Source organism: Fusarium musae, chromosome 4 (genome assembly GCF_019915245.1).
Source record: "Fusarium musae strain F31 chromosome 4, whole genome shotgun sequence".
NCBI lineage: Eukaryota > Fungi > Ascomycota > Sordariomycetes > Hypocreales > Nectriaceae > Fusarium > Fusarium musae.
Window position 1 is genome coordinate 3,827,802 of NC_058390.1, and position 27,427 is coordinate 3,855,228.

At 50.2% G+C, this 27,427-nt stretch overlaps 9 protein-coding genes across 9 annotated transcripts; 3 read left to right on the top strand and 6 right to left on the bottom strand.

Annotated features, from left to right (window-relative positions):
- Positions 1 to 399: 399 nt before the first annotated feature.
- J7337_006118 (uncharacterized protein) lies at positions 400 to 4,640 on the bottom strand (the record flags this gene model as incomplete). Its single annotated transcript, XM_044823784.1, has 4 exons — positions 400 to 4,004; positions 4,055 to 4,395; positions 4,449 to 4,520; positions 4,588 to 4,640. 4 exons carry the CDS (start codon positions 4,638 to 4,640, stop codon positions 400 to 402), a joined length of 4,071 nt encoding a protein of 1,356 aa, XP_044682275.1.
- A 1,454-nt stretch (positions 4,641 to 6,094) lies between these two features.
- J7337_006119 (uncharacterized protein) lies at positions 6,095 to 6,733 on the top strand (the record flags this gene model as incomplete). Its single annotated transcript, XM_044823785.1, has 1 exon — positions 6,095 to 6,733. The coding sequence occupies one exon, from the start codon at positions 6,095 to 6,097 to the stop codon at positions 6,731 to 6,733; it is 639 nt and encodes a 212-aa protein (XP_044682276.1).
- Positions 6,734 to 7,072: 339 nt separating this feature from the next.
- On the bottom strand, positions 7,073 to 9,996 carry J7337_006120 (uncharacterized protein; the record flags this gene model as incomplete). The annotated part of the gene is made up of 2 exons (XM_044823786.1): positions 7,073 to 9,732; positions 9,783 to 9,996. The coding sequence occupies 2 exons, from the start codon at positions 9,994 to 9,996 to the stop codon at positions 7,073 to 7,075; spliced, it is 2,874 nt and encodes a 957-aa protein (XP_044682277.1).
- Positions 9,997 to 11,235: 1,239 nt separating this feature from the next.
- Positions 11,236 to 13,268, bottom strand: J7337_006121 (uncharacterized protein; the record flags this gene model as incomplete). The annotated part of the gene is made up of 3 exons (XM_044823787.1): positions 11,236 to 12,506; positions 12,553 to 12,785; positions 12,841 to 13,268. 3 exons carry the CDS (start codon positions 13,266 to 13,268, stop codon positions 11,236 to 11,238), a joined length of 1,932 nt encoding a protein of 643 aa, XP_044682278.1.
- Positions 13,269 to 14,659: 1,391 nt separating this feature from the next.
- On the bottom strand, positions 14,660 to 16,688 carry J7337_006122 (uncharacterized protein; the record flags this gene model as incomplete). Its single annotated transcript, XM_044823788.1, has 3 exons — positions 14,660 to 15,712; positions 15,759 to 16,604; positions 16,656 to 16,688. 3 exons carry the CDS (start codon positions 16,686 to 16,688, stop codon positions 14,660 to 14,662), a joined length of 1,932 nt encoding a protein of 643 aa, XP_044682279.1.
- A 468-nt stretch (positions 16,689 to 17,156) lies between these two features.
- Positions 17,157 to 18,597, top strand: J7337_006123 (uncharacterized protein; the record flags this gene model as incomplete). Its single annotated transcript, XM_044823789.1, has 3 exons — positions 17,157 to 17,385; positions 17,434 to 17,715; positions 17,762 to 18,597. The coding sequence occupies 3 exons, from the start codon at positions 17,157 to 17,159 to the stop codon at positions 18,595 to 18,597; spliced, it is 1,347 nt and encodes a 448-aa protein (XP_044682280.1).
- Positions 18,598 to 19,593: 996 nt separating this feature from the next.
- On the top strand, positions 19,594 to 20,451 carry J7337_006124 (uncharacterized protein; the record flags this gene model as incomplete). The annotated part of the gene is made up of 1 exon (XM_044823790.1): positions 19,594 to 20,451. One exon carries the CDS (start codon positions 19,594 to 19,596, stop codon positions 20,449 to 20,451), a length of 858 nt encoding a protein of 285 aa, XP_044682281.1.
- A 279-nt stretch (positions 20,452 to 20,730) lies between these two features.
- J7337_006125 (uncharacterized protein) lies at positions 20,731 to 21,880 on the bottom strand (the record flags this gene model as incomplete). Its single annotated transcript, XM_044823791.1, has 3 exons — positions 20,731 to 21,301; positions 21,361 to 21,714; positions 21,771 to 21,880. The coding sequence occupies 3 exons, from the start codon at positions 21,878 to 21,880 to the stop codon at positions 20,731 to 20,733; spliced, it is 1,035 nt and encodes a 344-aa protein (XP_044682282.1).
- Positions 21,881 to 23,174: 1,294 nt separating this feature from the next.
- On the bottom strand, positions 23,175 to 27,076 carry J7337_006126 (uncharacterized protein; the record flags this gene model as incomplete). Its single annotated transcript, XM_044823792.1, has 5 exons — positions 23,175 to 23,204; positions 23,233 to 24,671; positions 24,721 to 25,471; positions 25,543 to 26,277; positions 26,339 to 27,076. 5 exons carry the CDS (start codon positions 27,074 to 27,076, stop codon positions 23,175 to 23,177), a joined length of 3,693 nt encoding a protein of 1,230 aa, XP_044682283.1.
- Positions 27,077 to 27,427: the final 351 nt, after the last annotated feature.

Consider the following 27,427-nt stretch of genomic DNA (forward strand, 5'->3'; position numbering starts at 1 on the left):
AAATCACATCTGGCAAATCACAAAGCAAGGCAATATCATGTGTGAATCAAGTCTTATTCTCGTACAATGGCCCATCCGGGGCATCTATGTTTTCCAGCCTCATCTCGAGGACTTTAAACCCGTACACCGACCTGCGTCGTCCGCCGAAAACAGGTCCCAAAAACTTCCAAAATGTGGTATCTTTGCGCAACCACCAACGCCTCGCAATGCATCGTGCCCTCGTGAAAAGGACGTCGGGAGCCCTCTCCCGAACGCCGCCAAAAAAAAGAAGTCATCGTCGTCCTTGTTCTTGTGCACCAACTGGTGCCAGCGATGTCGAAAGCAAAAAATCGTCAAACAAAAGCAAAGCCGCCAACCACCAAGGCAGCCGTCTCCATTTGTCGGGAGACTTCTGGGTGCTCAAACCCCAGAGCGTGCGCTGGAGCGCGTCACGCGCTGAGGTTTGGCGGGTGTGCCGTTGGCCACCATGCCCAGATCCGCTGCCACCTTGGTGGCCCGCTTCGCCTTGGGCTTCGAGATGCCCGTCTGTCCTTGTGTGGCCTTGCCCTTGGCCCGCCCCTTCTTGGGCTCCTCTCCCTGCACCTTCTCCAGGGGCTGGTTCCACCCCACGCGTCGACCAGTTGCTGGCCTCTCCGACTTCTCACCCTCACCCTGGTCAGAGTTCTTCTCTGCCTCGTCCGCAATTCTAACGAGGACCTCGGCAGGGAACTCGGCCTTACCCATGTTCCGCTTGGTGTTGGCCCGCGTCTTGCGAGCCAACTCGTCTTCCTCGCTGCGAGCCTTCTTTGGGAGGCTGCGGCCCGCACCGGCCCGGCCGAGCTTGATGGGAGTAGGCAGCGACGACTTGGGAGCGCTGCTTGGGTTCTCCTGGCTTCGGAGCCGAGACGATCGGCGGGTGGATGTGTTGGGCGCAAGCTCGTCAACCTGCTTGCCGTTGGGAGTGTCGGTGGTGGTGGGGGTGGGGGTGGTGGAGGCAGAGGGAAGATCCGTCATGTCGATGGCCAACTCTGCCCTCTGGCGCTTAGCCTTGGTCTTTCGGGTGACCTGACGGATCGACCCTCTTGCCTCACTCGCCGCGTTGTCCATCTTGGACTTCTTTGCGGGAGATTCCTCGTCTGCGTCACAATCCGCCTTTCGCTTGGCCTTCACGGGACTACCCCTGTTAGGGCTTCGAGCTCCGAGAGGCTGGCGCTTGGCTGCTGGTGCGATTGGGGATCCAGTTTCGGTAGTGGTGACGGCAGGGATGATTTCTGCTGCGGGTGTGAGAGCGGTGGTGTCTGTGGCAACGGTAGTTGAGGATTCTTTGGTGGTAGCAGTAGCAGTATCAGTAGCGGAAGCGGAAGCGGTAGTTCGGCGATTCTGGCTGATGAACGCGCGTAAGTAATCTCGGCCTGGGCTGTCCAAGTCTTGGCCACCATTGTCGGCAGCAGGAGCGGCTTCTACCTCCTGGATAGGGGGAGCTGCTGGAGTCTCGACCTGCTGAGCAGGTGTTTCATCGTCCCGCTTAGCGGGTGTTTCTTCCATGATTAAGGTGTGTTCGCCATTATCGGCTGCTGGAGGAGAGAATTTGGGTGTGGCGGGCCCCTGGGAGATGCCCATTGCGTTTCTTGTAGCACGCTTTAAGGGAGTCATCTCGCTCTGACGGCGGGTAGTACGTCGAATAGAAGAAGGTCGGTCGACTGTTGTAGGTTCGCCGAAGACAAGAGTGTTGTCATGCTGAGGAAGTTCAGGTGTATCAAATTCACCGGGGGAGGAGCGGTCGATAACACCGACACCGTTGATATCAGGTGTCTTGAGGAGTGACTCGGTAGATTGAGGCTCGAGGGTCTGCATTACGCTGGGAGATGGGCTGGTAACGTCACCGAAGCTGTTGAGATCAGGAGTCTGCGTAGTGGGGTTAACGGGTCGGGGTCTTGGTGTAGAAATGTCGACGGATGGAGAGAACGAGAGAGAATCGTTGAACCCTTGGCTTGCAGGGAACATGTGGGCATATCTAGCCGACAGCTTAAATCGGACAAAGAGTCTACCGTTTTCCTCAGTGACCACGACCTTAGCGTGGCCATTGCAGGCGTCGTCGGCCATGCGAGAAAGATTCTGGATAGGGATCGGGGCAGGAGGTGATGAAATCTGAGTTCCGAAAATGTCAGGGTTCTCTCGTACGTCGATGTTTACAACACTTTCAGAAGAGGTGGGAGCTTTGGTGACAGGTGTCTCGGCAACGATAGTGGGTGGCTGCATGGAACTGTGCTGCCCGTCCTGGCGGTTGGTGGGAGCTACGCTGGGTGAAGAATTCAGGTCTCGCATCCAGAGGTTCTCAGTGAGAACACTGGCATAGCCCAAGTTGGACTCGCCTTCGGTAGGTTTGGCTGCCTCAATGGGATCAGCATCAGTAGCAACACTCTCCTCCGTAGGTGTGTCAAGAGGAAGGGTATGCTCGGCCGCGCTTTCAGCTGCAGGCTCGTTGGGTGAAGTAGTAATAGAAGCAACACTCTCCTCCATAGGTGTGTCAAGAGAAAGAGTGTGTTCGGCCGCGCTATCAGCTGCAGGCTCATCGGAAGGAGGAATAGTAGAATCGAGAACAGAAGTCTCGTTGGCTGCCTCAGTGGGATCAGCTTCAGTCGCAACACTCTCCTCCATAATTGTGTCAAGAGGAAGAGTTTGCTCGTCCGCGCTTACAGCTGCAGGCTCTTTGAAGGGAGAAGTAATAGAATCGAGAACAGTAGTCTCGTCGGCTGCATCGATGGCAGCGGCCTTCGCGGGTGACTCATAAGTAATGTCGAACAGCGAGGCAATGGAAATGTCATCATTGAAGATCGCTTCCTGTTGGAATTGGACCTTCTGTGGAGAGGACGAAAGACGTCGAGCTCGGGTGTCGAGGAACTTGCGGAGCAGAGGTTCGCTGCGACGACGACGCGCCTGGTTACCGGCCTTGATACGGATTGGCTCGGTGGGCTGAGGAGAAGAAAACATCCACGAGTTGGAGCTACCGAAAGAAGTTGTTTTCCCGAAGTCGAAGGTCTCACTAGGCTCAAGGACTTCAAGTGTGCAACCGTGTGGCTTGGGAGTAGCGGGAGGGAGGATGACAGGAAGAAGGGCAGCGAGACCGATGGGACTGTCGGTCTGCTGAGGGGAGGAGGGGTTGAAAGGAGCACTCTGGGCAGCAGGAGTAGCAGGAGTTGAGGGCTCAACCCGGTTCCACTGAGAGGGAGTGGGAGCGATGGGTCGCGAGTAGTTCATGACAGGCGACGAGGATTTGTTGGGGGTCTCTGGGAGACCGGTATCTTCGAAAGAAGATGAGTCGCACTCAGATGGCACTCGGAAAGTTCGGCCAGGGCGGGCGGGAGAGTCAGCGACGGACTCAGTGGACATGTTGTCCTTGGCAGCAGATCCATAGACAGGGCTGGAACGCTGGGCGAGAGGTGAGGAAGCATGCTTCGACTTCGAAGGGGACGATTTCGAAGGAGACGACTTGGAAGGAGAACCTTGGATGCGTTTGGCAAGCTTCGAAAGTCGGCGGACACTCTTCTTGATGGTGTCGCTGGTGATGAGACGAGTAAGTCGCTTCGAGGGAGAAGGCGACCCAGGGAAGAGAACAGACTCTTCAACAGGCTCCTGAACAGCGATGGGGCTCTCTGGCTCCTCTTCGTCCAAGATAGTGGAGAGTTCGGGCTCGCCGAGAGCAGCGAGGCGCTTTCGAGGATCCCGACGACTGTTTTGCAGTGCGGTGGTGACCTCTGTGATGGACGCGTCCCTGAGATTGACGGACTGTTTTCCGGACTCGTTGGCATCTTGGATCTTGCGAAGCACATCGTCGTAGGTTAGGAATCGGTTACCTCTGGCGGGCGCCAGGGTAATAGGAGAGCCGTCTGTATCGACAACGTCGGTGCTGATGATGCTAGCAGCTCGCTTGGCCGGAACGATTTGTCGGGCTCCTTGTTCGATAGCCTTCACGTCTTCGCGTGTATGACCAGAGTAAGTGTCGAGAAGGCCGTTCGCAATATGAACTAGATTAAATGTCAGTCAAATTTCAGCACAGTTTTGAGGAGCTGCTTACCCTTGGCTCTCATGAGATTGTGCATGTGCTGTGCATGCGAGAACATCAAGAAATCCTCAAACACTGGTTCTCTATCCACAGATTTGTAGGATTCTAGTCGTTGGACTTTGCGAGGAAGAGTAAGGTCGAAACCGAGCTCTTCGCGAGTAGGGACAGGAATGGCGGAGACATTTGGGAAGATGACGAAGGGTGTATCGAGCTGGAGACTGTTGGAGACCGTGACTCGGCGCATGATCTGTCGGTTGGAGCTGGGAGCAGCAAGCGACTGTGTAGGAACCCGTTCCCACGCGGGCGGTCGGGTAAGTGGCTTCTTGAACGCAAAGTTTCCAAAGCTGAGGAATCTATCGGAACCGTTAGTGAGGCTGATTTGAGTTCAACGGTCGAGAAAGCCTACGTCTTGCCGGCGTCGACACGAGTGTCGCCAGTGGTCGCGAAATGCGGGATGAAGTCTGGAGCAACCGGTTTACTGCAAATAAAATGTCAGTATTCTCAGGAGACGGCATGACATCTTCACGATCGGAATCAATACTCACAGTTGCATGGGCTCTTGCCCAAAGCCCCATTTGGGGACGTCCTTCGCCGCCATCGCAAAGATGCAGCGCGGAAGAGAAGGTTTCTAAAGTAAACAAACCTCCCGCGATACGGGGTAACGAAGCGAAGTGGATGCGAAAAGTGTGAAAGTAAAGCTTGCAGAAGCTGGAGACTGTGAAGAAAGTGTTTGCGAAGTAGCAGTTGAGTTCGTGAAGAGATCGTTGGTGAAGCCAAGTGCTGGTGCGCAAAGAAGCTGGAGAGATTGTTTTGTTTTGCGGAATGAATTTCGATGTGGGCTGCGAAGATGGAGGCGCTTTGGGCTTGGAGCTCCAGACGCGTCTGTGGGCACCAGATAATTGTGGGGCGTGACTGGTCACCGCTTTCAGGGTCCACTGCTGGCAGCTGGCGAGCAGTGACGGCTTGTCAATGAGAAGCAGAAGTAAACAATTGAGACTTTACTTGCTGTGAGGCCAGCGATTCTTGTTGCTGTAGGCTATTGTTGTTCAACTGTTGATTCACTGGCGCTGGTGACATTTACGTTTGGTCCGAGTGATCATTGTCGAACCACAGACCACCACGATCTACCTCTAGTAAATGAGAGTGCCAAGGATCAATAGAGTCTAAAATGAGATTGATTTTACTCTATTATCGCCAGTATTCATTGTTTGACAGCGATTCCGCCATTATTGTTTATCGAGGCTCCAAATGTCAACTCAAGACGTTGGAACATGCTTAAAGATGTAAGGTAGATCGGAGTTAGATACTGACACAGTCGACAGACCAATCACATTCCATGAATGACACTGAAGTGCCGTACCGCCTTGCCCTGAGCTTGGCTATTCCATTCTGATGAGCTTCTCCCGTGTCGAGTAAAAGCATGTCTCACCTGAGCCAGAAATGGCTCCCGTCTCTGCTCAAGCCATATGTTCGTTTCGAGTACCACAAACTGAACGATAGCATTAAATTTGACATCTGTGATCAAAATCCCTGGACTATAAGCGGGAACCAGCGGATATGCTAAACCAGGTCAGGGTCTTTTCTGCTCGGCTCGACAGGAATGTTTGTTTACTTTCTGCGGGTCCTGTCGATGCAGAATGCGACAATTGTAGCAACCCAACACGAATGGGCTGGGACAGCCTTGGAAGACCACTGCATTGTTGCAAAAATATATCTAAATATTTTGAATACACCCTTCTATTAGTTACTCGCTTAAAGTGTGTCGAAATTGTGCTCTAAACTTTGATCCTTGAATTTTCACACTCTAGCTCTAGGGTAGCTCGATTTGAGTCTCAGATCCAAGGCGGGGTGTGGCCCGCCCCGCCGCACGCTTCATGCCACTCACTCCATCCATTTGAGCCGCGTGCGCAGTGAACGTCATCCCTCCAGGCCACCATCTCCGACCCTTACAATCACCACCTTCACGACACCCATCGCGAATCTGCCCTCTACAACCCCCCCACCACGGCCAAACCCTCTTCTTTACTATCATCGATCCCTACAAACATCAAGATGAACCGCCTCTTCGGCTCCAAACCCACGGGCCCCAAACCCACCCTCAACGGCGCCATAACCAACCTCGACACCCGCATATCCTCCCTCGACACCAAACTCAAAGCCCTCAACGCCGAGCTCGGCGCCTACCAAGAAAAGCTGTCCCGCATGCGTGAAGGCCCCGGCAAGCAGGCGATGAAGCAAAAGGCCCTCAAGGTGCTGCAGCGCCGCAAGGCGTACGAGGCGGAGAAGGACAAGCTCGAGAGCCAGGTGTGGAACATGGAGCAGGCGAGCAACATGCAGGACAACCTCAAGAACGTGATGACGCAGGTGGATGCGATGAAGACGACGAATAAAGAGCTGAAGAAGCAGTACGGCAAGATCGACATCGACAAGATTGAGAGGTTGCAGGATGAGATGGCGGATCTGATGGATGTGGGTAATGAGATTCAGGAGAGTTTGGCGAGGAGTTATGATATCCCTGAGGACGTGGAGGAGGATGAGCTGGATGCTGAGTTGGAGGCGTTGGGGATGGAGGTTGAGATGGAGCATGAGATGGGTGGTGCTGTGCCGGGTTTCTTGCAGGATGAGGTCGTGCCAGAGTTTGTGGACGAGCCTCCTCAGACTGAGGACAAGGTGAAGCAGGTTGCTGGTTAACGAACGGTGTTACTGGATCATTGTGGACTTCTAAGATTTCTACATGGATTTTGCTTGTCACGGCGTTGGTTAGGTTCGTAGGGTCACCCAAGCACATTATTTTACTCTTCCATTATTGTTACGAATGCATCAAACTTGTATTTTCTACTATCGATCCCGAGTATACGCAGGTGTCTAGCATGCACTTGAACATATAAAGCACTCAACAGTACTATCGCCAGTGGAACTCCTGGATCATGCAGTTATTCTCGATAAGACTCTGCCAAGCCGATATAACCCAACTCCCTCGCTCAAAAGAATGCTTTCTGATTTATACATTTATGCTTCAGAATTACAGATCTAGTCGACAGTTGCAAAGAATCGAACAGCTTCTTCCAATGCGGGATCCTTATTACAGAAATCCCATCCAACAATTGTTGGAGTTTGACTACAGCAGATAATTTTATGCGCGTCAAATTGTAGTTTGAAGACTCGTGCTGACGTGTTCTCGGCCGCGGCAATATGAGGATGATGGCCTGCATGATGGCCATTGTGGATTGGAGGTTGAGCTGGCTGTCCGGGAGGCGCACCTTGTGCATGAACAGCCGGAGGTTGCGCAGCTGGTCCTCCTGGGACGGGCACCGCATGAGGCATTTGACCGGATCTCGGGTTGGTACGGCCGCTATCGCTGGACATGTGAGAACTACCAGAACTCGACTGCTGTCGCATCGGCATCTGACGAATCTGGAGGTGAGCCAAAGCATCCGTTACCACCCCTCTAAGCTGGGCTCGGATCAAAGGCGACGTCTCGCGTTCGATGGCGGTTTGTAGGTAGGAATGATGAGCCAGCGCAATCGGGTATGTTGCAAGTACATGTTGTAACGAGGTGGGCCCAAGGGGAACCGCTTGGTCGATCAGCACTTGATATGAGCTTGCCGTTCGCTGAGAATCCCCGTGGTGATCGCGCAGCATCAAAGGCCCGAGAGGAGTGCCGCTCGTAGGCGGAGATCGGGGCACGATTGTGGACGTATGTGAAGACCTACTAGCCAGAGATCCGGCAACCGCGACGTTCGACGTTGCGCTCGACAAGCTGGCCGCAGCCTCACGCTGGGCAGCAGCAGCAGCCTCTTCCTGTCGGAGATGAATTGCGGGCTTCCAAACCCCTTCCTTGTCGCGTCGCCAGATAATAATGCTCTGATCATAGGAACCAGATACAATGCGACCATACTTTCGGCCTCCACCACCTCCCGGGGGAACCTTGGCACCGTATGCCTGAACATCCTGAGGTCGAGAGCTTCCAGCATTTGCCCGACGGTCTCTCCTATGTCTTCGGTCCATGGCATTGTCAATCTCACCAGCCTCAAGCGCGCGCATGTACTCAGCATCAACCGCCTTGGCCTCCGCCCAGTCTTCTGCTGTGCTGTACGGCAGATCACCGAATCCCGCCTGGACAGTACGCACCAGGTGGGCGTGTCCTCGCAACTGAGCAACCTTAAGGCCAGTAGGTGCATCAAAGATGCAGACTTCCCAATCACTGCTGCCACTAACGATTCTGCGCCCATCAAACTCCACGCACGCGATTCCCTTGTCGTGTGCCGGGATCGTCCGGGTACAGGCCTGATCTGGCCAACTCCATATCTTGATATGCCTATCTCCCGATACGGAAACAATGGTCTCGTCACGAACTTGAATCGCATTTACGGCAGCACTATGTCCATCCAGACGACCGATCATGGTGAATGGAGGCTTGACGGGAAGTTCCTGGGAAAGGTCCGGCTCATAACCGTACCTTCGCAGGTGAACAGGTACTGGACCGACTAGATCGCCGCCGTTATAGCCCAAATCGCCATGTCTCAAAGGGCGCCTGTTGAAGATCTTGATCGTCTTATCCTTGGAAGACGTAACCAGGATTCTTTTATCAAAACGCACATTGAGAACGGACTCGTGATGAGCTCTTGTTAGTTTTTGCACCAGCTCACCAGTCGAAAACTTCCAGATGAAGACGTTGGAGTCACTGCTTCCAGAAACAAGGAGATCTTCTTCGGGGTCAGCATCGAACTGGAGACACAGGACGGAGCCCATGTGTCCCGTCAAAGGTGGTCGGACAAGTCGGCGGGTGCGAACATTCCAGATACGCATGGTCTGATCCCTGCTACCGCTCACCAAGTAGTCTTTGTCGAACTGTAGAGCATAAACGCACTCTTGATGTCCTTCCTCGGGGAAATTGGGATGAGGAAATTGGAAAGTGGTGTATTTTCCAAGCTCCCAATTCGCCTCCAACTTCCGTCGCATGCCGTACAGATAGCGCCAGTTGATACGATATCGTGATCGACCCACATCCCAAATGTACAATGGTGAAGGCGGTAATGTGTTGGCGGCATCGGCTAGCGACATTGAGGCGAGAGAGGACTCGGTATCGTCGCTGGGTTCTTTACGCTTTCCTCTGCTGTCGGACGATGATGAAAGTGTTCGATCCAAGCTCGGGTTTCTACTCGACAACCCATCAAGGTCCATCTCGCCCATGGGCACAATCGCAGGTCGACTCGACGAGAATGAGGAAGAAGGGCTACCGAACATGCTTCCACCGGCCAAGGTCTCGCTAGGTCCAGGCGTGCGGTCACCATCTGTCATCTCGAGGTCCTCATCCGAATTGACAACGGCACGAATCTTGTTGGGGTGGGCGTCCTGCATCGACTGGAGTCGGTTAAGGTGACGAATTGAGTGATCGAGGCCGTTGTTAACCTTAGTCTCGCAGGCTTCGATCTCGCTCATGATGGTCTTCCACCCCTCCATATAGTATAGGCGCTCCCATAGCTTTCGGTCAAGCGCCAACTCGTACCAGGCGCGGCATGTCTGCGTAACGCTCACGAGGGAAACAGGATCGAGAAAACCTAGAATCTTAAGACAGATCTCAGCGGGAAGGTATTGAATAAAATCGATGTAAAGTCTTGGATTCAGTCGGTGGACGATCTCTGCGATGACGGACGTGGGCAAGTTGTCGAGTAGCGCCATGGTCAGTTCTATCAACAATCAGCAAATAGACCCCAGCAATCTGATCAACACAACGTACCTGTTCTGACCTCGAGGGGCAGAAGCGACGAGTTCGCGACAAGCCATGTGCTCAGGTCGGAGGGAGAACGCAGCGTAGCAAGAGCAGTCGATAGAGCGCTCGATAACTCTTGATTGACGGTCGGTGTGAGAGGATCTTCGGAGTAACCCTCGTCGGGTTGATGTGCAGGTGAGAAGGGATCCATCGAGGGCAAGGCCTCGTTCTTATTCGACATTGGGATATTCGAGGCCTCGGGCCCCTGTTGATGTAGCAGTTCGCGATGATCTGGCGGCAAGACGGTTGAGCGCAAGCCAGCGGTCAGAGACGGAAAAAGGTACGTGATGCGTATGCGTGGGCGGCGTAAGCTTGGCGGTTAAAAAACGTTGAGATGATAGTGTCACAACAGAACGAGCACAGCAGGCAACAAGGAGCCGTCGAGATGTCGTGACGCAATCGAAGGAAGGGACTTGAGTGAAGGTGCTAATACAAGAAATAACAAGTCTATCGGCAAGAACAAAGACTCGAACAAAGTTGGTGGATGATATGTGACCAAAACAAGTAAAGAGACGGAGGATGGATGGATAAAGATGGATAACCAAACATTCAAGGATGGTGGTAATGGGCGGGCGGGATGGAGTGCTCGGGAAGATTAGAGAGAGAGCCCAGTGGAGGTGGAGGCTCCGAATCAAGGTCCAGGCCACGACCAGACCAAAACAAGTCCCCGCTCATCTGAGATTTGGCATTGGCTGTTGCCCTGGAATGGCCTGGGCTTGCACTCGCTCTGCCGAGAGGGGACGGCAGCCAAAAAAGGGAACCCTTCCCAACTGGCTCTAGCGGTGGAGGAATGGCTGAGCGCTTATGCAACTGAAGCAGCCCTACAGAATTTGTTTGAAAAGATTCGTGAAAATGATGCGATATTAAAACATCGCTTATACCAGTATCTGACTAAATCTCAAGTTCTAATGCTTTGCGATAGTCAAAACCTCTGCCAACGTTATCATCTCGTTATGCCGAATCTACAGGGCAGTCTAAACTGTATCTCGATGTACCCACTCATACGCGGGAGGCTTCGATGATAAACTTTGGGTAGGGTGGTCTAAACATCGGCATCGGCATCAACATTAGAATCTGTCAGCATTACATCAACAACTCTCGATCGCCTTAGTCAGGCACCAGCCTGCATTCCTCACAACTAATCGCTTCATTACTGAATATCACAGCCACGACTTGTTTGTGAACAATAAGTAGGGTACTGTGTCCTTCTTAATGTCGCGTGACCTATTCCTCATTATCTGTCTTGCAGCTTTGTAAATTTGGCACATCACCACCATATGAGACTCACAAATTATGTTACGTGCCAAATTGCATCCTAGGCCCTAGATAAACTTGAAAACTTTAGCTCTTCAAGTTGAATGATGCTTTTACTTATAGTAATGAGCTTCAAGTTCCCCTGGACTCGGAAGAACAACACTCACTAGGTATCCTCCCGCTCGCCCCTTTTCATCTTCTGTATATACCTCCCGAGCTCCTCGACCTCTAAATGTTTATCTTGCTTCCTGTATACATTTATTAGGTCTCTTGCAGTTTCCAGTGTCTGAGGATGCTTCTCCCCAAGTGTTCTCTTCTGCCCCTCGAGCACTTGCTCTCCTGTCTCTTCAGCTTTCTTTAATTGCCCTAGACCCCAATATATGGTCATTAAATCTACTTTGGCAACCAAAGTTCTCGGATGTTCTTCGCCAAGATTTCTCATGCAAGTGTTGGCAACTTGCATTGCAATCACCTCTGCCTCAACCCAATTGCTCTGTCGTGCATATAAAGCTTGCAGGTAGGACATGATGTTCAGCGTAGTACCATGATCATCCCCCAAGTGAATCTTGCTTAATTTGAGGGCATGTTCTATCAGCTGCTTGCCTTCTTCTAATCGGCTCAGCCATATGTATGCAAGTCCCAGGTCCGCCATGCTCCTCATCGTAGCGTTGTCCGCTTCACCCCATTTCCTCTTTGATATTTCGAGCACTCGTTCAGCAAGCAAAGCAGCCTTGTCCCACTGACCCCGATTCAAATACAGATCCGTCAGAGTTCCCATGCAGGACAGAGTCAATCGATGCTCGTCGCCAAGAGCCAACCTTTCGGTCTCAAGTAATTCTTCCAGGAGTTTTGAGGCTTGGAGATAGAGGCCCTGATGAATTAGAACTTGCCCCAATAGCCCCAAAGCATCGAGATTGTGAATATCGTCACCCCCTGCTATCTTCAGATAGCCTGCAACCGCTCTACGAATCGTCTCTTCGGCGGATCTGTATCTCCCTTGACGAAGAAGAACGTCAGCCAGCATTGTCAATATATGGAGGGTCTCAACATGCTCGGAGCCGAACAAGGCCTCTGCCACAGATAGTTCTGATCGTAGACGATCTTCTTCATCTTGTTTGTAACGATACTGCTGGGGGACTAATGTAGATCTTGACGGTGGATAAGCAGGGCTTGTAGCTGATAGATCGGAAGCCGGGAGTTGGACTGGAAGAGCTCGAAAGAAAGGCATTGGACTTTGTCCGGTGAAACTACTGCCGCGGCCTTGAATTATTCCTCGTACGGAGAGTGCGGGAGAAGATGCCACTGGACTTTGGGCTACTGGTGTGATGCCACCGGAGGAGAAGGTGAGGCTCATTTCTGATAAGGCTGGGCTGTGGGCAAGGGAGCCTCTGTCAGAGATTGTTCTGCAATCGACTACGGATGGGGTAGCTATGGTATCTGAAGTCAGCTGCATTAACTCGAGCTTTTTCGGAACTGAACTTACATGCTGCAGAACTCGGAGCATACAGATCATTTCGTGGAACATTATTCCTGTCCATCCATCGGTCGATCTTACCGGCGTCAACCTCTCTGCCTCTGACGGTGAAACACAGCTTCCTTTTATCAGTCTCGAGAATCTCTCTTTGTTGATGCTTCCGGACGATGGCTTTCATCTCCACTTTCTTGATATTCTTGTCTTTGCCCCATTTGGTTATTCGGGTCTGATACTGTCGTGGCCTGACACAGATCAGTAAGCCACGAGTCTGACTCCATTAACGTTGAGATCACTTACAGAGCGGTGAAGCCGAATTCCTCCTCGATTATGGATTTGACCTTCTCAAGTGGCAACTTTTGCGTCTCATAGAGTTCGAGGATTCGGTCTTTGAATGGCTCAAAGTCTTCATCGCGTAGAGTCGGGGCTTTTTTCTTCCTACTCTTTCGGGGAGGACCCGTTGTAGGAATAGGCGTAGTTTGGGCGGCCCCCAGACCATCCATGTTGTCAACAGAGGAACCATCCGAGAGCCCTTGGATGGAAAAGTCATAAGCAGGATCTAGCGGAGCATACGAATGGCTCTGGTCTACGACAAATTGTCCACCAAGAGCCTGTTCGTGCGGAGCTGGAACATCGGAACTAGGAGGTAGGTGGGTGCCAGGAAATGGTTGACCGAAATTGTGGAATTCACTGAAGAAATCGTTTGGGGTTGTGAACCAGGGATCCATGGTGAGTATTGGTGACACTTCACCACAGCCTTATCAGCCGGCGAATCGGCCACTGCTGTCAGGAAAGAAGCTGAATAAAAGATGGATAGAATGAATAGAGACTGAAGAGCGAGTGCGGTGTCGTAAAGAAATTTAAAAGAAACAAAAAAGAGAAAAGAAGGCTCCCACGAGGGGCCAACACGTAAGAGTCAGTCAGCCTCACCACATTTAACAAAACTACTATTTTGCGGTGAAGCAGGGAGGAAACAAAACAACAATTCTTCAAATCCCTGTACGCCACGGGATTCCATCCAATCGTCGAGGAGAATGCTAGGTTCTCTCTGCTGGAATAAGCTCACAGCCACAAGCCTCAACTGCAAATAACACTTCTAGCCCACAACTTAGGCATCGATACCACGATGACTGACCAATGGTTACAGCATAAAGCTGATATGATAAGAACTTAAATGATGACTCCTTGGCCGGCCTTGGAGGCGTATAAAAGTCGAGGAGAATGCAAAACTACAATTTTGAGCTGGGACATGGGTGTCATGCAAGCAACCAACAGCCACTAATAAGCACGGAACCTCTATCCTGGGTGATGGAAAGATTTAGTTAAGTCTGGTAAGCTTTTAGGCCAGTTCATTTTGGCACCTTGATTTAATGTCAGAAGTCTCTTGGCTCACCCAGACCTGCTCTTCATGCAAGGAAGCCGTATTCACTTTTACAGCTGCAAAACTACTATTCTTTTTTTGGAATGCTATTAAAAAGGACTATGGCTTCTTTATGCCGTATTCAAGTTCGGTATGACTTTCTTCACATTGTTTTCGATGATAAGTTCAAAGAAATCATTTTGTTGGTCTCAGCAAGCATACACAAAGCCAAACCATCTTTGCCAGCAATACAAACAAGATTGAAAGCGTCATGACTCAATCGATGCTTCCTGCCGAAGTCATCATCTCCATCATATTCGGCATCCTTCAATTGATCGTGGGACTCGTGTCACTGTGGCAACAGCACTACTTTCGCTGGACCGCGCGTAAGTCCTGTATCACTTCGAGGAAACCACAAAGAGCTGACAAGGTAGGAACTCGCAGAGGTGGAAGACGAAGAAACACTTTCTGAGAATCTGAAAAAGACAGAATTCTCATTGCTTGACCAAGTTTGGGTATGGCAGTGTATGGACATGAGTTGAATAATTCAAATCTAAATGGCGGGCACTGGTGAAACAGTTGAGACTTATAGCTAAGAGATTAAATCAGCGCAGAGAACTTAGATGTTAGAGTAGACCGTCTTCAAGACGAAGCACGCTGGCATTACCTAATATAAAATATAGTACCTTTGCTTTGTGATTATTTATTTGGCTCAAGTCATATTACTTCATCTAATCATACAGGTGTCCGCCTTACTCCTCAGAAAATCAATGAAAAGTCTTCCATGTCCAACGGAAACTCCTCCAAAATCATATTCCAATCCGGAACAGCAACCTCACTCCCACTCTGCACCGCCTGCCCATTCGTCCCCTGCATTTCCACCCGCTGACTCTCATTCCACGGCACACCTACACTCTCCCTCTCAACCCGCTGCATCAACAAAAACGCCCTCTCCCTCAACGTCGCGAGCACCGTCCACTTCAGCCCACTCAGCGGCTTGTCCTCCCTCGATTTGAAATTCTCATGCTGCAGCTCCACGGCTGCAAAGGCTCGCTTTGCTAGTTCTCCACGCGGACACACGCACAGGTGGCGCAGGATGAAGAGCATTATGTGGTATTGGGGATATGAGCGGGCGAGCCACTGGTAGGCGACGAGGTCGTCGTCTTGCCACATGAGGTTGGAGAGCTCGAGGAGTTCGACTGCTTCGGTGAGTTCGGCTTCTGTGGCCATTGGGGGTTGGTCATTGGGTGAGCGGAGGATCTGCCATTGGCGACGAGACACTACATCGACTTTGCAGAGAATTAGACGTGCGGTTCGGATCGTCATTCTTTGTTCGGGTATCACGGGGTTGCAGCGCTGCAAAATTCCTTCAACTTTATCAACGGCATCTTTGATGACCCGTCTTCGTACATCTTCATCTGGTATGCCATCCGCAGAGCAACTCATGTGGAAGAGATGAGCCCAAGCCTGCGATGACTGGTTGCAGCACAGCTGTAGCGTCATCCGCGTCCAGTCCGGCCTTGAAGGTGGAAGCTCTTTCATCCCTGGGGAAAGATCGCTATCGTGTAAGTTCCGCGGTAGCTCAACACCGTGAACGGTAGTAGCGGTTGGGTTCTGTAGCCCATAGTCCTCGGCGCCTCTTCCATCACGCTCTTGGAAATACCACCATATTCGACGTCGCATTTCTGACTCAAAGGGTGAAAGACCAAGCTTACTGCCGTCTCTGTGCAAACCTATTGACTGAGCGGCTCGAAGTGCGAGGCCATTCATGATCCAGACAGCTCGACATGAGTTATGGACCCGCATGGCGGCCTGCGTAAGGTCAGCGAATACTTTTGATTTTCATTAACGAACTCACCCCATAAATAGCCATAGCCTGTAGAGAAGCGATTGTAGGATTCTCGAGGAAGTCTGATTGGGCCATTGATTGCTCTAAACACATCCTGTACCGAAGGAGAGCTTGTTTTTTGTCTTCACCAGTTATGTCGAGCGCGTCCTCGGAGGGCGTGGCCGTGATCGCAGCGAAATAGATGGCAAAACAAAGAGCCAAGTTCTCGTTTGAAGCTTTAGTAGGGTCCCCTATGACTGTGTAGAGTGTTGTCTCAGCGGTAGGGATGTGCAGAACCTTGACGTATGGATCAACACCATCGACAAAGACTTTCCATAGTCGAATAGCCACACGTCTTTGAGGATGGTAAATTGCGGTAGATACTGATGCTATTCCTGCTGATAGCCATCCAATGGGATTCATGTGACATATGGGAGAGTCAACTTCGTGAGGCGGCGGCTCTCTGGGCGTTGCCAAGGCCATTCGCACATCATCTTCCTGGGCGTGTGTTAGTACAAGATCCATAAACTTCTGGAGCGTCTTTACCTGTTCGATGACCCGTGAGAAGAGAACTTCATTAACATAGTGACTACTTGTTCCCTTATTGAGCAACAGACCCTCACGAGAACCTCTGACCCTCTCTCTGGTCTCAGCGTCTGTAGCTGTACTAGCTGGTGTTGGAACACTATTCGCAGAAGTCACTGAACCTGCAGACACCGTCGGTTGCGGCGACACATCTTGTCCAGCCTTGAACGCCTCAATAGTCTTCTCCATCTGAGAAATCCGACTTGCAACATCATTGATCGTCGTCTTCTTGGCCCGTCTCGCAGGCGGTCCAGCAGGTGGATACGAGCACTCAAAGCCAGACCGAACGCACTGCGAACAAGGGAAGTTCTTGTCACAGCGAACTTTTCGGCGATGACATACGGCGCACGACCGAGTCCGGGGCCGAGAAGACATGATGTGGTATTACACCGACCGATTAATTGACAGGCCGAGAGCTGTGGTATTTTACGGAGGAGGATTCGGTCTTTGTAAGCTGAGATCACCGGGTATTATCTCCGTGGCCGGGATATTCGAAGATGGTGAGATCAATGACGAGCTCTCATTCGTCGCGGTCGATCTTTTCGACAAACTAGCGTCGGCTTCGGTGGAGATAGCAGTTCCGAGACCGAAGCAGCGAATCAGAGACTTGAGCTCGGCGGCAAACAGTCCACCATTTTCGGCCTTTGGAGGTCTCGCGTCGCGAAATTAAGTGACTTGAACGAATGGCCGTGACTATGGAGCTCCATAGGGCGTGCTATGGACCCCTTTTAGGCTCAGATCTGCCGTTGCATCTGGGACTTATAAACTCTCGACGCCCATGTCATGTCACCTAACTAGAGCCTCAAAGCAACCCTCGATCAGATAAAACAGCATCTTCTCATCATGGCTGCTCAACAAACCACGGCGCCTTCGTCGCCTCGCAATTCGGAGCTCACGCTTCAGAACCAGGTTGGTTACAACAACGAAAAGTCTGATCTTGAAGAGGGTACCACACAGCCTGAGCCTGCGGCTGCACCAGCTGGAAGTGGCGCTCCTGATGGTGGTCTTACAGCCTGGCTTGTTGTTCTTGGCGCATGGTGTACCTCGTTTTGCAGTTTTGGCTGGATCAACAGTAAGTGTCATGCTGTGTATTTCTGTGGCGTCGACTAAATTATTCTAGGTGTTGGCGCTTTTCAGGAATACTACCAGAATGATCTTTTGAAGCAGTACTCGTCGAGTACTATCGCATGGATCCCTTCGCTTCAGATCTTCTTCATCATGGGGATGGGTCCGATTATCGGAAAGCTTTACGATAGCTATGGACCGCGGTGGCTGATTTTTGTTGGAAGTTTCATGCATGTCTTTGGTATCATGATGGCGTCGATTAGTACCGAGTACTACCAGATTCTTCTGGCTCAGGGTGTATGCTCTGCCATCGGCGTCTCAGCCATCTTCCAGCCAGGTAAGCCTCATCTTGCCCTCCAAATGAAACCTGCTAACACATTCAGCCCTATCGACGATTCACGGATGGTTTGACAGCAATAGAGGAGCTGCCTTTGGCATCCTTTCAACCGGTTCTAGTATCGGTGGCGTCATCTTCCCCATCATGGTAACTCGCCTCATCAAGCAAGTCGGATTCGGGTGGTCCATGCGAATCTGTGCCTTCATGATCCTCGGACTTCTCATCATCGCCAACCTCACAGTCAGATCGATTCACCCTCCTAACCCTCAGAAGGTCACCCGTGCCCAGCTGGCCAGGCCATTCCACGAGCCAGAATTCATCTTCTGTATGCTTGGATTCTTCTTCTTCACCTTCGGAATCTTCATTCCTATCGACTACCTGCCCGTCCAGGCCCTTCATGCTGGCGTGGACCCCAACCTTGTTCAGTATTTGATTCCCATACTCAACGCAGCCAGTCTTTTTGGCCGGATTAGTTCAGGAATTCTTGGTGATAAGATGGGCCGCTACAACATCTTTGTTATTGTCGGGTTCCTTTCTGGTCTCTGGATTCTTGCCCTTTGGATCCCCTGCAACTCACAGAACGGCATCATTGCCTTTGCAGCCTTGTTTGGTTTCTGCTCTGGCGCATACGTCTCTTTGATCGCACCGCTTGTTGCTCAGATCTCCCCTCTTGCAGAAATTGGATTCCGTAGCGGAATAGTCTTCTTCGTCTCCTCGATCGGTGGACTCACCACCAACCCTATCAACGGCGCCATCCTCGAGAAGCCAACAGGCTGGCTTGGAGTCAAGCTTTTTGCTGGTATCTTTTGCCTGACTGGCACGGCTTTCATCCTTGCTGCGAGAATCCACCGTGTTGGATGGAAGATCACAGCTACCTTTTAAAAGTGTATTGGACGTTGTTTTGATTTTCGAGGATATACCAGGATGCATTGCATTGTTTTATGAAAAATGAAAGCCGAGAGCTTTACATGTCACCACTCAACCGCACTAGACTTTTCATGATAGACAGACAAATAATAACCTGACTGCATTTGCAGCTTTTGAAAAACCCAAGCCTATATCACGGATGCAACGGATGATACTTACCATTTGGAGCGTCGAGTTTCCTCCTCTAGTAAGACATCATGGCCAAGGTCCTCATCATTTAGACTAGGCCTCCACTATCAGTCTCGTCTGACCTCTTTCATCAATTTTTAGCTTACTTTGAGACGAGGTCAGCCATCCAACCATTGTTTAACAAATTGAGTGACTCCAATCAAGGGTTTGTTATTAGGCTATAGCAAGTCTAAGTAAGATACACGCAACCTCAATAACTCCAAAGGAGATGAATCGTCGTTAGATCCAACACTTGGCCGCATAATATTCAATCTTGACGCATGCCAAGACTGATCCATGCAATTTGATGTCGAGTGTCCTTGAGTGTCTAAATCTGCGCTGATAAGTGGATCAATGTTACACCGTCTTTCAGTAGAAAGCTCAATTGAACTCACATAAATGCATATATACGTCACTGAATTTATTATATAAAACTCCCCGAGGCCATCTCCAAATTTATAAAAAGTCTCTGCGAACCTCGGCTTGCATATTGTTGGGCTGAAGGATTGTTTTGCTGGGACCGCTCCAATACCCAAAAGCAGCAATTCTTCCGCATAAACGTCCGACGGACTTTATACGCGGTCCCCAACATAGAATCTGACAGCCCAAAAATCCATGTCAGCAATCGACACATTACTCGATCCTCTGAAACTAAAAAACTTAGTTTATTTTAAGGGGATATATAAAATGTCAATGCCTCCCATGGATCTCTCCCTTGTCAGTTCCTCGTCAGCACAGCCTATACCCTTTTATTTATCATCAGTCTTTTTTATGCTATAGAAAATGTCGGGCAAAAAACTTCCTGAGCTTGCGGGCTTCAAAACCATCAACGCCAAACTCCTCGTCAGCGAGGAGACTTCAGAGAAACCGCCCGCGGACCATCCAGCTGCTGTTGTCATCTACGGCTGGGGCGATGGACTTGCCAGACATGTTGGAAAATACGCTGAGGGCTATCGCGCTCTCTTCCCTCATTCCAAGATTCTCATCATCTTGAGTCCTATTTCGGACGCCATGTTCACAGGTCTTGAGACGCGAACACGCGCTATGCAACATGTTATCGACAACCTCGATGGCCTTCTCGATGAAAAGACAGCGCCTATTCTTATTCACAGCATGTCCAACACCGGTGCCATCAGCTACGCCACTACGCTAAAGGCTTTCAGGGACAAGAATGGTAGACAGATGCCTCATCAACTTCTTGTCCTTGACTCAACGCCCGGAAACCCGTTTTGGTCGTGGGAGAGACTAGGTCAATGGTCGCACGCCATGGCCCTCGGCACCGCCAAGTTCTTCCCCTGGCCTTTTGTCATCACCAAGGGCATCTGGGGCTTTGTCCTAACCTTGGACGTCATTATCAAGAAGCTCACAGGCGGAGAACCTTCTGGTGCTTTCGCCCTGCGAGTTGTGGACGACACAAACTACGAGACACTAGACTCCAAGCGATTGTATCTGTATAGCAAGGAGGATCAGATTATTTCTCATATGGATATTGAGGGCTATATTGCCGAGTCTCAGCAGAGAGGCTACGAGACGAGACAGGAGCTGTTTGTGGATACTGACCATGTTGGACACATGCGTGAGCATCCTGAGCAGTACTGGAAGGCAATCTCGGAAGCCTGGAAGTGGAGTAATGACGAGTAAAATGGTTATTGGGTTTGATTTTGTATGATTTGTTGTCATGGCTAGCGTTGTTATACCACTAGAATAGATCTTGATAATTCCAGTTTCAATATTTAACGTCTTTTATAGCAAGAATATCTAATGCTTCCACCTCCAGCTGGAACTTTCACGGATGGCAGCATCACCAAATGACTGTCTATACACCATAGATTCAACTCTATTCGGATTTCGCCATGTGCTAGCTTGATATAGTTTATTGATATATCATGACCTAATGAATCCCTATTTGGAAACGACGCCTCAAAGCTCAACAGTAGCCGAATAGCCATGGAACGCACCCACAGGGTTCCGATGACCAGCAATCTCAGCGTTCTCAACTTCATCCCTGATTTGCTGAACCTCCTCCGAGGAAAGCTTCACTTCCAGGGAACCCACATTCTCCTCCATATACTTAATCTTCTTCGTTCCAGGAATCGGAACAATATCCTCGCCCTGTGCTGACAGCCACGCGAGCACCAATTGACCCGACGTGCAGCCCTTCTTATCTGCAATTGCCTTAAGGCGTTCAACAAGAACTAGGTTTTTTGGAAAGTTCTCGGGGCTGAAGCGAGGTAACATGCGGCGGAGGTCGTCGGGCGCAAAGTCATCACTGCTTTTGATTTGACCTGTCAAAAAGCCACGACCCAGAGGCGAGTATGCGAAGATGGTAATTCCGAGCTCACGGCATGTAGAGAGTATGTTGTGTTTCTCGATATCCAATGTGAAAGGATTGTACTCAACCTGGATGGCATCGACGGGGGCAACAGCGTAGGCTCGGCGGATGTCGCTGGCGGCGCATTCAGAGATGCCGATGGCTTTGATTTTGCCGTCTCTGATACACATATATCAACGTGGTTCAAGATATGAGGGTCTTTTGGTAGTGTAGCTTACTGCTTAGCCTTGGCCATCAGCTCCATCGTCTTTTCGACAGGTACCTTTGTGTCAAGACGATGAACATAGTAAAGATCAACGTAATCAACACCCATCTTCTGTAAACTGCCCTCGAGGCACTCATTGAAGAACTCAGGACTATTATCGGCCCAGAATCTCCATTCGCCTTTGTCATTGAAGCCGGTTTTTATAGCAAACTTTGTGGCAAGGAATATATCAGCCCGACGCTCCGGGTGCAGTTTGAACCACTTTCCAATTAGGACCTCGCTGTCGCCGTAGGCATTGGCTGTGTCCCAGTTCGTGTAGCCGAGCTCCCAGGCGCGGTCCAGAACTGCTAGGCGTTTCTCGTCATTTCTAGGAGCGTGAGTGTCAGTACGAAGGCTATCTCACTTATGGAATAGGGAGTTTACTCAATGGGCCCATAGACTGCACTCAAACCCATCAATCCGAATCCGAGAGCAGGTATTTGTCGTCCCGTCTTGCTGAAAGGTTTAGTGGGAAGAGATGCTGGAGGTGCCATGATGATGAAGGGGAATACTACGTGATCAGTGAGTCAGGAAAGGAGAGTTAGTGGGTTGGAAAACGGAGTTGCGAACCAGATACCGACCAGACTTTATACCCTGTCCGCCTCTGTCGATCACGAAGTGTTTGATAGTTATGTTTCAGGGCATTGATTTCGTTTCTTTCATCGACTTACACATAACATGATCCCTATCACCGAGAATTAACCCCGGATATATGCGTAGTGGTTGTCTGGGGAGAGGAGCTGCGTCTTAACTCCGAACAATCAAGCTTAACTCCAGCTTGTAAGTGAAGATCTTACAACGTCCACTGCTGTCCAAGCCAAGCCTAGCAAACTCCGCTCTGAGCTCCGCCATACTTCCGTATAAGAATGACGGGATGCATCTTGGAGGGCTAAGAGCTAGACTCTCCTTTCACGCCTTCCAAGGTCAAAGACTATATATCGGATGTTTGTAACATCTTAAGTAAATAGTAAAGTGCTTGAGAGAGCCAACATCTTAGAGTTTTATCCTTGTTAGCTTTCGTATCGGCAGTGATTGGTTAATATCACACGCAAAGCACCATGATACTATCAGGATATCTCTGCCAGGTGACCGAAATTGTTATTCTTGGTGTTTGCGACAAGGCTGCCAATTAATAGCAATTGATTTGCTGATATTCGAGCTGTTGGTTCAATGTAGCCATACAAGGGAAATATGTATCGATACGTAGTACTACTACATTAACCTCTCTCACATATTCTGAGGTTGGTGGGATCGGCATGTAGCCGCTCTTCTGGCTTTTGGATCTAGATAGTAACGGAGAAGGGTTTGGCTTGTTCTTTGTGATCTTTATGCCTTCCAACTCGGTCTCCCAATTCCGGAAAATATTGTAGCCTTCTTACGGATCAAGCTGATTAGACAATCCCACTACTGGTATCACGTAGCATCGACTACGATGAAAGACACCCAAAGGGGGAAAAGATTCAGGGCCTTAATGATAAATGACAAAAGACTTAGCTGAATTAGCATAAATTTAGGATACCTTTTGTCAAGTTCGTTTGACCCTCTTCCTAGATGAGCATCATAGCTGCTTCTTGCGACTGGTCCCGAATATGACGACACCATCATTTATCCCTCTAGGCAATGTCTGTACCCTTGAATTGCTCTTTTCCACTCTCTGTGGCCTCTTCGAGCACAGGTCAGGGACATTCTTGCACTTCTGACAGGGCTCAAATAAATGATTATCATCACACGACCAAAATAGACCCTCATAGCATCCGGAGGCCGCGAATCCTCTGATGCAGCGCAGACTCACAGCAAGATACGTGTTTCTACGGCCCCCTGGAAGAGGAGACCATTGCCGACACACCTGGTCTGGCTGCTCCGGAACTATCAGGTCCCCAACCTCGTGTGCGAAGAAGACGGGGATGAACTTTGTGAACGGCAGCCAACATGGCTGAGACCCGAATATCCGGGAAGCATACACTTGCCGCCGTTGGCTCGTAGACCTTTCAAACCCATCTACGAGTTCAAGCCAGTCCCAGCCCTTAATGGTGGACCGACCCAGCGACAAGGTTCCAGGGGCACCCTCATCACTGCTTGTATTGATACTCCTCGTCTTGTGGATTCGGCCATATAGCCTCTTGATAATACCCGAGATCTTTATATCTGAAGGATCCTCATCAGCCATCTTCTCGATAGCAGTGCGCTCCGAATAACTTCTATTGGCGAGGACGTTGAATGCAGCGGCGCCTCCGTCAGCACTCGCAGTAGCATACTGGATGCCTCGTAGACCTTCCTGCTGGGCCCATATGTTGAATAACTCGAGGATCATAGATAGTTCGGAAACCATCCATGCGCGCTCGTTCTGACGTTGAGTGTCATAAATGATGACTGGCTTATTCTGCGAGATCCGCAGGACTTGCTTGTAGCTTAATTCCTTCTTCTCCTCAACATCGCGCTTAAGGCCATTCCTCATTTTGAACCCTATGGAACCCTCGGCTTTAGCACCCCCTGCACTTGAACCCACAGTAAGTGAGGTCAAGGATGCCTCAATGTTGGGCCTTTCGACCTCTGCACGTGAGTATTGTGGTTCGTTGTGATATTGGCGGCGGGCCTCCGTACCCAACTGCACCAGAGCCTTCTCACAGTATCCCAAAACTGCGATTGATGTTCTCAGGGTCTTGTAGTCCGGAATTTTGGTCCACAACGGTCCACCATCTCTGTCGGGGGCGATGGCTGGGTCTCGATCTCCATCGTCATCCAGGGCCTTCTCTTTCAAATTCCATTGGACGACTGGCTGTTGACCGGGATGCGTCTTGTAAGAGGTTGGGTAGAGGAAAAAGGAGATGCCATCGAGATAGATACCAGTTGCAGTACCCTTGTCGTCCTCTAGGCTGACATCGCAAACTATCTCAGCCAGTTCAAGCATCGCATCAAAGGGCATCTGCAAGCCAAAGACTCCTGGGTGAACTGGAACCTCAAAGCCCTCGGCTATGACCGTGGAAGGAAATAGAGGGGTCCAACAAGTGCCGGGTGTGCCATGATCTAGAGGTTTCAACTCTTCCAGTGAAATACGAAACTCTTGGACCTTATCATCGACCCTTGGTGCATGCAGGAAGCTGACCGAAGAACTGGTAGTCATTTTCGGCTCGGGCAGTCGGAAGGTCGCTACAATCCAGCAAAGAAACTGTGAAAATACTGATATCTGAGTTCGAGATCCTTTGAAGAGCACTACTGCAGTGTCTTCAGAGTCTCCGCTCATGAACAGTGGCCGGTTGACTGTAGGTTCTTTCGCAACTTGGGTGCCTGGACGTCGTTAGTATCACTGCCGCCAACGAGGAGAGATTAGAAACACCTATCGAAGGTAGCTTTTGAACTAGAAATGCTTCTAGATCTTCCAGAAACAATGTGCCGTCATCTTTCCAGGTTGCTGAAACATATTCCCGGCAGCAGACCGCCCAAGAATTTGAAGAAGTCCCTGTTATAGTGAGGATTGGGCCAAGATTGGTGCTGCCGTCGAGTTCTTCCTGGACGCAAACTGGAACCTGCCATTGAACGGGAAATTTGGCCAAGCAGGTGTTTGTGCCATCAAAACTCTCATCCAAGACGTCAAAGACCTTCGCTTCAATCATCTGTGCAGCCGCTAAGTCACTATTCTTGTCAGCATTTAAGAGCCTTTCAGGCGAGAATTCCTTCTTTCTGCCCGTTATCGAATGCGGTTCTCTGATAACCAGGCCAGCGTCATTAATCTGCCGGATTCGTATGGATTGGCGCTGACTCTGGCGGCTACGGTCTGTGAATCTTTGCGTAAGTCTTAATCGACTATCGCGTGAATATGTGTATTTTCTCTCGACCACATGTGCCTCGACTGCGGTAGGCGCTTTGGTTGGTGTTTTGCGGGGGCCAGGCGCGGGCTTCGCGATGTAGTCCCTCTGATCATCATCCTGGACTCTCCGGTCGACATCCTTAAATTTCTCGAGCAGCTCGCCGATGGAGGCTCTTTTCACATCCTCCGTTCGTACAACAACCATGTATTTCTCAACGATGTCCAGAATATCATGAATATAGTTTGTGCATGACTCGTGATGATCAAGCCTTCGAATGAACTGATGAAGCTTGTCAGCTGCTCATCTAAGATTTTATGGAGCTCGTGGTGTTCCTCTCCACATTGACTTACATCTGATACTTGTGGTTTGACTGTGAAGCGGCGCAGCTCATCATCCTCTAGTTTGACAATTGCAAAGAACTTGTCAGTCCTCAGGACACCTGAAGCGTCCTCCTCTGTCAGTCGAGCACGTGAGAATGCCTCGCAAAGCTCCCAGCCCCCTAACAGCCAGCAGACCATCTCAAGTAGGACACAACCGAAAGACCATATATCAGAAGATCGCGACACAACTCCACCTTCAATATCAATCTCTGGGGGCGCATAGGTGTACGTGTAGCCCACGGTTGTGTTTTTTGTCCGAGACCTGGTGCGCTCCCGGTGAAATTTGGTAAGCCCAAAATCTGCCAGAACAAGTAAGCCGTGAGGTTCATCATCCATTTCAAACCAAAGAATGTTCTCGGGCTTAATATCCCCATGCCGGCCATAAAATTGCATGCCTTGGGGATTGTGAATAGCATCCAGGGCCGCAAGCAAACCGAGAGTTTGTGTAGACATCCAACGGATAACGTCGAGATCTCGGTTCCCAGTCTCCGAAAAAGGGTCAGATTTCCAAAACTCGTAAAGATTACAAGCAGCCCAAGGAAATATCATGTGATATCTGTCATGTAGCTCAAAGGTCGCCAGAAGTTGAATGATATGCCGATGGCCGACGCCATATCGTTGAAGTCCTTTAACTTCGTTGTCGTACTCATAACGGTCCTCAAGCCTGACTGTTTTGATGGCAAAGATGCCTTTTGCGGCAGATTTCTAGCAGTAACTTGTCAGCCCATCTTAATTTCGCAAATCACTAGAATGTTGACCAACTCACCACTCCTCGCAGAACCTTGTCAAAGCTGTGAGACGACCTGTCAATCATGATAGGCTCAATTGTTCCATAACCGCCTTGGGTTATATGTCTGTAGAATTTCCCCAGTCTAACATCGGACTCATCGAGACGACACCAAGGTAAGATGGTTCTCTGGTTTAAAACGTATTTAAATACCCGGTTACTGTCTGTAGGAGCATGAAAGAAAGGGGTCGTGAATCTCCATTGCACCATTTCGAAGTGGTCCAATTGAGAGGCGCGAAAGCTTCTGAAGCAGCCAAGGGGATTTTCATCGCGTTCCTTCCGGAATACAGCATTCTTTCTTACGTCCACAGTGAGGGGAAGGTCACCGTCACAGACTCGATGTTGAATGAATTCATGAATTTGTCCTTCTTTTTCAATCATGACCAGAGTTGCAAAAGTCCTCAGGTACGTGTGCTCACCTGAAGGCACTGGAAAAGGCTTATCCTTGGGCGCATCAGCCTCGTTGACATATAACGGCCTAATTTGATCCGCATATTGTGATGCAAGATCGCCGTACTCTTTCTTTAGATGAGCCTCAATGCATGTCTTGGTCAAGATTCTCGACAGGGTTAAGAACGGTAGGAATCTCTGATGATAACCCGTGCCTTCTACAAAAGAGGATCTTAAGCGGTCCGCAAGGTCAAAGGACTCCTCGAGGCTGTAAGTACCCAAAGTTTCATCGGTGACTGAAATTGTAGGAGTAGTTGCGTTGTCCATGGTGTGCAGGATGAAACCCGTAGTGGAGTAACTGCTGAGACCTGTCTTGGGGAAGAAAGAAAACGCAGGACCCTTGATCCTAAATGGCAAAAAGACTGAGGTAAATTAGCACAAGTTTAGGACAACCTTTGCTAAGCTTAGGGTACCTTTTGCTGAGTTTACCTTATTTTGACATTCTATGTCAAAGTTTGAGGCCTGGATCTTGTGCGGAGCTCCGTTTTGAGGTAGTTGAGGAGGGGAAAGACAGATGGCAAAACATTGGCTTACAGGAAAGGATTGGGAGCTGGACAATTCCAAGGATGTTGTCAAGTCCTAGATGAGGGGTAGGATAAAGAGCAGCTGGAGGAAAGA